We start from the raw sequence: 7,463 nt of genomic DNA, 5'->3' as shown, positions 1-7,463 counted from the left end.
CTGGTCACTGGTCATTGACATAGAAGGTGACACCCCTCTCCCCTGCCTGTCCTTCCTAAAGAGCCTGTATCCCTCCATCCCAACACTCCAATCATAGACCATCCCACGCCAATAAGGTCGTAGCCCTGCAGGCACCTCTAACTCCTCTTGTTTATTCCCCATGCTACGTGCGTTTGCATAGGGGCATTTAAGTTGGGCCCCCGATGAAGCTGTCTTACTGGCTGGAGTTCCTTTGTGCTGCTCTTCAGGCGCTCTCCTGCTGACCTGTGTTCCTTCTCCAGGCTCTGGGCATCTGTTGCTGGCCCTGGCATCAAACTGGTAGGAGTGGGATGGACTGAGGTTCCCCTCCCCCGGCATCTCTAGTTTAAAGCCCTCTTCACCAGCTTGGCATCTAGTTCTTTGAGTTGAACTAGATGTTTGCAGGAAGCATTCTGTTATCTGTAGTAGTGCCCTGCCTAGTCACCAAGAGTCTGTGTTGAAGTTTAGGGCAGAATCTTCTAATGTTCTGGTAGCATGATTTTTTAACAGGGGGGAGGATGCTAATGGTGAGGGTGGGAAATCTCAAGAAGTTGTGGTGTACCAAAGGGGACTTTGGAAAACTTCAGTAACGCGTTTTCTGAGAATGGAGTTTTCATGCATACTTTGAAACACTGGATTTTTAAAACGTTAATTTTCATTCTGAAGCAACTATGTGTTACCATTTGGGTTTGGGATTTTATTTTTTCAGTGGAAGTCTTCCTAAATTGTTTTGTCAACCCTTTGTTCTGGCTTAATATAGTTACTGCATTTCTAGCATAGTAGAATCTTGCATTTGTGGAATAATTTTCCTTCTGCATGTGTCATGTTACTGTAGGTGACAGCAGACTTCCATTAAAATACAATTTTAATGAAATTACAAGTGGAAAATCCAACAGTGAAGGAAGTGAAATTGTGGTACAGCTCGCTTCAGAATGAGTGTGAATATATTTTAAAGGCTTCAAAATTACTTACATGTAAATGTTTACTGTTAAATTTTCACTTGTAAAACAACGTTGAGCTGGAGGCAGACCATATCAAGGGAAGTTTTGAGACTAGACTGTTGAAAGCTTTTTCTGCTAGAAATTAGATTTGAAACAAAATTCAGGATGTCTGTGTCTTCATTTAAGGCATCCATTTTAACACAATCACTATAGTTTCATGTAAATCCTTGATACTGAGGTGTAGATGTGTTCTGTTTAAAGGTTTGCTTTTGAGTAGAAATAGTAACTGTGTTTTGTAAGTAAATCTACATTGTTTTCTCACTGGTTTCTCTCTGGTTCTTCAGGCTCCCATCCCAAAGAGTGCTCTTGTTCCTGTGATACCTATTACTAAATCAACGGGATCACGATTCCGAAACAGTGTAGAAGGACTGAATCAGGAGATTGAGATAATAATTAAGGAAACGGGAGACAAAGAGGAACAGCTTGTTGTATGTATCTGCCACCATGATTGCTTTCTATAACGATTTTGGTTTTGCTTTGAGGTTTTTAAGTCATAACCTTTATTTTGCACGGTTTTTGAATTAAATTTGTCTGGAATTAATTTTGCTTTCCTTAATAAAGGTAACTGAAAAGTCTCTTGGAAAGCAAAAAGAAGGAAAGAGTTAAAGCTTAAATCCAAACATTTTCCTCTGTGATTACTGTGATGTAATTAGTTTTTCAATAAAATAAGAAATCTCAGTAAAACAGGGGAAAAGACAAAAGGTCTGTTTTGAGAGTTTTTGTAGTAACTTTTTCTTCTCTTTGCCCATGCTGAATTGTCCCCATCCCAGTTGAAGCATAACTTGCCCATTTTTAGCTTTCATTTTATTTTTAGGTATTTTTAGAGTTAAATTTAGTAATAAAGTATCAGAAATACAGGCCACAAAGATGATTAAGGGACTGGAACATCTTTCATATGAGGAGAGGCTGAGAGAGCTGGGACTGTTCAGCCTTGCAAAGAGAAATCTCAGGGGGATCTTATCAATGTGTATAAATATCTGATGTGCAGGAATGAAGAGGAGGGAGCCAGACTCTTCTCAATAGTGCCCGATGACAGGGCAAGAGGCAGTGGGCGTAAATTAAAAAACATTATATTCAATCTGAATGCAAGAAAAACACCTTTCTGTCTGTCTTTCAAATGTGTGAGGGCGTTCAAAACTGGAGCAAGTTGCCTAGAGAGGTTGTAGAATCACTGTCTGTGGAGATATTCAAAACTCGACTGGACACAGTCCTGGACAGACTGCTCTAGCTGACTCTGCTTGAGCAGGGGTGTTGGACTAGATGATCTCAAGAGGTCCCTTCCAACTGCAGCAATTCTTTGATTCTGTGAAATCTTGAAAACAGTTGTCCGTAGTTTCCGAACCTGACTTACTTTATTTTCTGTTGGAGTCTTGTGTAATGAATAAGATTTTCTACTTCAAACAGTTTTATGAAACCCAAAAAACCCCTCGGCATTACCGGATTTAAAGAAATTGCTAACCAGACAAGAGCAGCCATCTGATATCTTTTTATTTTTAACAGCCTCAAGATATTCCAGATGGGCACCGTGCACCACCTCCATTGGTTCAGCGTAGTAGTAGTACTCGCAGCATTGATACCCAAACGCCTGGTGGAGCAGACAGGGGTAGTAACAACAGCAGCCGCTCCCAGTCAGTATCTCCAACCTCATTTCTTACCATCTCTAACGAAGGTAGTGAAGAAAGTCCATGTTCTACAGATGATCTTCTTGCTGATTGCAGAGATAAAGGTACTGTGTAACTTTAAAAGTTCAACAATGCTAAACTTTAACTTATTGCTATGTGCATGAACATGTAGTAAAAGAGGGGGTTTGTTTCCCATATCCATGGAGAAATGGTAGAACGCTTTTTCTTTGTAAGTGATCTTTTTTTTCCAAATTGCTCCAAATACTGTGTGTATGCGCACATATCTAGTGCTCTGTAATTGAAGCTGGATAGATGTGACTGAGGAATATGCTTCCCAAACAAGTTTTTGTTTTTAAATAATAGATTCTTCAAGTACTTTAAGCAAGCTGAAGAAGCAAGAGTGTACAGCGACAGGTGGAACAGCAGAGTAGGCTAGTCCTGTTGCTTGTGTCAGGTATTTTTTATGGTCTCATACAAAATGGGCAATCTTCCAGCATTTCATACATGCACCCATAAAAGTTTAAGTGTTTGGGTTTTTTTAATTATTCTTTTTTACCAGAAATCTTCTTAGATATACTAGGAAAATTTTATAATTCAGCATAAACCTGTTCTGGTTTCTAATGAATATGGCCTCTGCTCATTTCTTTTGGCTAGATGATGATGGCACAGGACCATAGATTCAGGTTTGCAGTTACAAACTGAAAGTGTCCATGAATGAACAGAGATTGCAGAAGAGCCTGAAAATGACATAAGGAGAAATAGGAAGGAGGAAAGGGATTGAGATAAGAAAGCTTATTTGCAAATGAAGACTTGGAGGAGAATGAAAATGTTTCTTAATTTTATAACATTGGTAATGAAGTGGGTTTCAATTTGGGGGCATTTAAAGATGGTTATTGGTGTGGGGGTTTTTTTTATAGTTTGATGCATTTAAGTAATGAGATACTCTGTTCCTGCAGAGAATGGGAATAATTCTCCCTTGCCAAAATATGCTACCTCACCAAAACCCAACAACAGCTACATGTTCAAGCGTGAACCTCCAGAGGGCTGTGAAAAGGTGAAAGTCTTTGAGGAAAGCTTGTAAGTTGATCTTTACTACATAAGAAATAACATTCAACATTGAGAGTTACCCTTTGGTTTATTGATTATGTGTCAGATCAAAATTATTAGTCCAGTTACTGAAACCATGCTAATGGCCTGATCTCTGTTGTTTTGTGTGACTATATACTGGTATGTATGTATGTATTTTATTGCTGGAATTTTGTGTTAAAATCAAAATCTTGAGAGACTTTTTTTTTTTTTTTAAAAACCAGCATAAATTGAGAGCACTGTCTCTTACCTGGTAGATAGTGCGGGAGGAACTCAAATAATCAGGTACAGAGAGATGTAATAAGCTGTAATGCAGGTGCATCAGCTAATATATGTCACAGCTTGACAGGCACATCCAGTAATCTAGACTCTGAAGACCATATTCTTTTCAGCTACATCTATGTAGTTGTGAAACTTAGTGACAGAGGGGTGAATTTGACCCTGTGTATTTGATGCTTTGGTTATTCTGAAAAAGCCAACTTTGCCATTTGGCAATATTCTGAGGGTTTTATGTTTTGTTATTTTTTTCAGTGGAGTTTTTATACCCTTATGTCACTTGGATGCAAGAATCTTAACCTATAGTTAAAAAATTCATTTTGTCACACAAGGAGTGTAATTTGGTTATAATTCTCTTATGCCTATATTACCTCAACGATGCCATCTAGTATAAGTAGTAATTAAAAAAAATCATAGCTGCCTTTGTGTATTTTCCATCTCTGATCTCTGCAAATGGATTTGGAGAGGTCTCTGTGGCCTCTTCATGGCAATGTGGAAAGGGTTACAGTAACTTAAGTTACCTGTCTCTATTTTAGAGTGTGTAAGCTATGTTGCCAACAGATTAGATAGTCTCTACTTGCTCCAAGAACATACTCTATTGTGATTTGACTTGCATTTGCATTTCATTTTGGATGTCCTTGCTGCATAGCTGTGGGACTGTTCTGCTGTAGAGTGAAACAGGCTTCTACAGAAGTTTTTACCTAGCTATGGCAGTTCTTAGACACTGCAATCTCATGCAAAAATCTTTCTCACATCTGATACTTGCATTCCATTTGTACATGGAATACAAGTGTAACTATTTAAAGCTCAACCTTTGTTTAACATTATTTCTATTTTAACTTTACAGCATTTTCATTTGGGGAAAAAAATTATAAATGGGGCTGAATTTTCTGGACACTTGAAGAATCGGCTAATATGGAAATGTATCCTATTTCATGAACAGAATTGCTTTTCAGAGTACTGAAAGATTGGCTTGCTTGGCCTAGTAGAACGAAGACAGAAGTGCATATGGCTGTCTTGCAAACACATGGAGAGAGGGGGAGGTTATAGGCTAAAGGGCAATACTGGCAACAATTAAAAATGAGTATAAATTTCTAACGGTTATCTTCCAGCAGGGAAGAGAGGCTTTGGAATAGATTCCCATAGTATTGTCTTAAAGTAGAGTTAGACTAGCTTAGTAGATTTACATTGCAGGGTTAGAGATAGACACAGGAGGCATTCCTGTGCTATCCACAATTTCCCTTCCAGCTCTGTCTTTCATAAAGCATGTCTCTGAGTTGGTTGAATTATATGCTGAGATTGCAAAACTGCAAGTCAGGATCTAAATGTGTGTTCCACGCTTCCTTCCCAGGTTATAGGTACTTGATCATGAATGCCACTTCGGGAATACTACATTTTACTCTCTGCATTGCTCATCTTTTACAGAGATTCAGGCCACACTCAGGTGAACATGCAAAGGAGGCAAAAGTCTAGAAAAGGGGATCCCCCTATGATCATGAACAGCTCTAAGATATGCAATGTTAGGAACATTGCTACGCCGGCTTTCTTTCACAAGGCTTGCTGTATAAAGAGTGTCTGTATGGGGCAGAACTTGTTGGGTTGTGAAAGTTTCTGGAGAATGTGTTGGAGGATACTTTCTCATATATTGGATATGCCAGTTCATGGACAGGGTTTGTGACCTGCAACATGAAGTTAGTGTCGTCTTTGGGTTTGGAGACAGCCTGCCCTAAGAACATGCTGTTTATCTCGTAGTATATGTAAAGAAGCAGTTTAAACCATCTTGCTATTTGCCATGTGGTAGGAGTGTCATTAAGGAATTACTGAGTAGCTGAAATACTTCAAGTTTAAACCTCAACCTGTCTCTGGTGATGCGTTCAGCGATACGTACCTGCCATTGACAGCATTTGATTGTTCAATGTCATTTTAAAACTATTGTGTTAAAATTGTGTGTATTTTACTTCTAGGCCAAAGCCGTTGCATGAAATTCCAGCCTTCTACTGCCCTGACAAGAACAAAGTGAATTTCATTCCTAAAAGTGGCTCTGCTTTCTGTCTTGTCAGCATCCTCAAGCCGCTTCTTCCCACACAGGATCTCACACTTAAGGGCACTACACACAGCCTGACTGTCTCCTCTGGCATGACGCCCAGTTTGTTACAGCCCATTTCTATGGCCTCCTTGTCTACAAACACAGATCAAGACAGGATCTCTCGTGGAACGAGTACAGTAATACCACAGACCTCTATACTCCAGCAATCGGGACATATTGAGGAAGCTGAAGGATAGATTTAGATTGTCTTGACATTTGTCTGGACAACTACTGGGGAAAAAATTGGAACCAGTTGACTGGACCTTTCTGATCACACTATTTGCATTGTTTTAACAAGTTATGGCACTGTCATAATTGAACTGTTTGTATAATTGACAGTTTGGTAGCACATTGAGAAGTTCAGGAGGATGCAGCAGCTGATACTCTGTTGCACTTTCTGCTTATGAAGACTCTGGTTCTGTTTCTCTCCTGCTTTTTTAAACACTGGTGAAAACAAAGACTGTCATAATCCTTTGCTATTTAAAGGACCAGTTGTTGTGATGCTGTGTGTCCTTTGACTTTGTTTCCCATTAAGACAAAAATCTCAAGACCAACCAGCTGATCCCATTTACCATTGTAATCTGTAGAAGGAGGGGCAATCAGATGGTTTTGCAAGATGTCTTTTGTATGAAAATGTGTATTTTGTAACAAAAATTTGCCTTTTCTGGTGTGTAGCAGATGGTGTTTAGAAGACACTTTCCTGGTGATGACCCCCCCCGCCCCGCTTTTTTCTTTGTATGGAAGGTTCTTTTTTACTTGGCTGTTTTACAGCTGCTGGGACCAAAGGATTGCTGAAGTATTTCAGCAGCCTCAAATTATGTGACCTTGCTGAACAGCCTCAGCCCTAAACAAAATAAGACAAGTTAATAAGTTTGAAACTTTTAAAACACAAGAGTATCCAAAAAGCAATGTTAGTATATAGTGTACATTTATTTGATATTGGAAGTTTGTACTTCAGGTAAGTCACGTTCTTAAAACTCCTTCCTTCACAGAATTCCCACCAGTGTTGGTTTATTGGCTGGAAAATTGCATTTTACAGCACTTGCCCTGGTATTGTTCTATTTGTCCATAGGATTTTTGTACAGGGGTGAGGAAAAAACATGTTATCCTCTTACTCAGTATACTTTCTTCCAGAAAATATGCCGCTTGCCTCTTACAGGCTTGCTTGGCTACTTAAGGAGTTAGTCAGCCTGAATCATCAATCACTCTTGGCACGAATTTGCTCTGACGTGACTAATCACTGTATTATAGACCCCGGCCACATAATACTGAAATAGCTGTGCATGATTTCCTCCCTTTTGTCACGGTGGTGCTTTGTGTGTCTGTTGAAGGTGATGGTTTGTCAGGCATGGTATCTGTTCCACAGAAGTTTAC

General features: G+C 39.3%; 1 protein-coding gene across 1 annotated transcript in view; it reads left to right on the top strand.

The window, feature by feature from the left end:
- FAM117B (family with sequence similarity 117 member B) overlaps positions 1–6,522 on the top strand; it is a 22,897-nt gene extending 16,375 nt beyond the window's left edge. The window contains exons 4-7 of the mRNA XM_009284645.2: positions 1,304–1,447; positions 2,520–2,745; positions 3,598–3,718; positions 5,968–6,522. Of these exons, the coding sequence (XP_009282920.1) occupies positions 1,304–1,447; positions 2,520–2,745; positions 3,598–3,718; positions 5,968–6,286 (810 nt within the window). The 3' untranslated portion in view covers positions 6,287–6,522. The remainder of the gene's footprint in view (positions 1–1,303; positions 1,448–2,519; positions 2,746–3,597; positions 3,719–5,967) is intronic.
- The last annotated feature ends 941 nt before the right edge of the window (positions 6,523–7,463 follow it).

Source organism: Aptenodytes forsteri, unplaced genomic scaffold (genome assembly GCF_000699145.1).
Source record: "Aptenodytes forsteri isolate BGI_AS27 unplaced genomic scaffold, ASM69914v1 Scaffold183, whole genome shotgun sequence".
Lineage (NCBI taxonomy): Eukaryota > Metazoa > Chordata > Aves > Sphenisciformes > Spheniscidae > Aptenodytes > Aptenodytes forsteri.
Note: the sequence above shows the minus strand (reverse complement) of the source record. Positions and strands in the feature narration are given on the sequence as shown.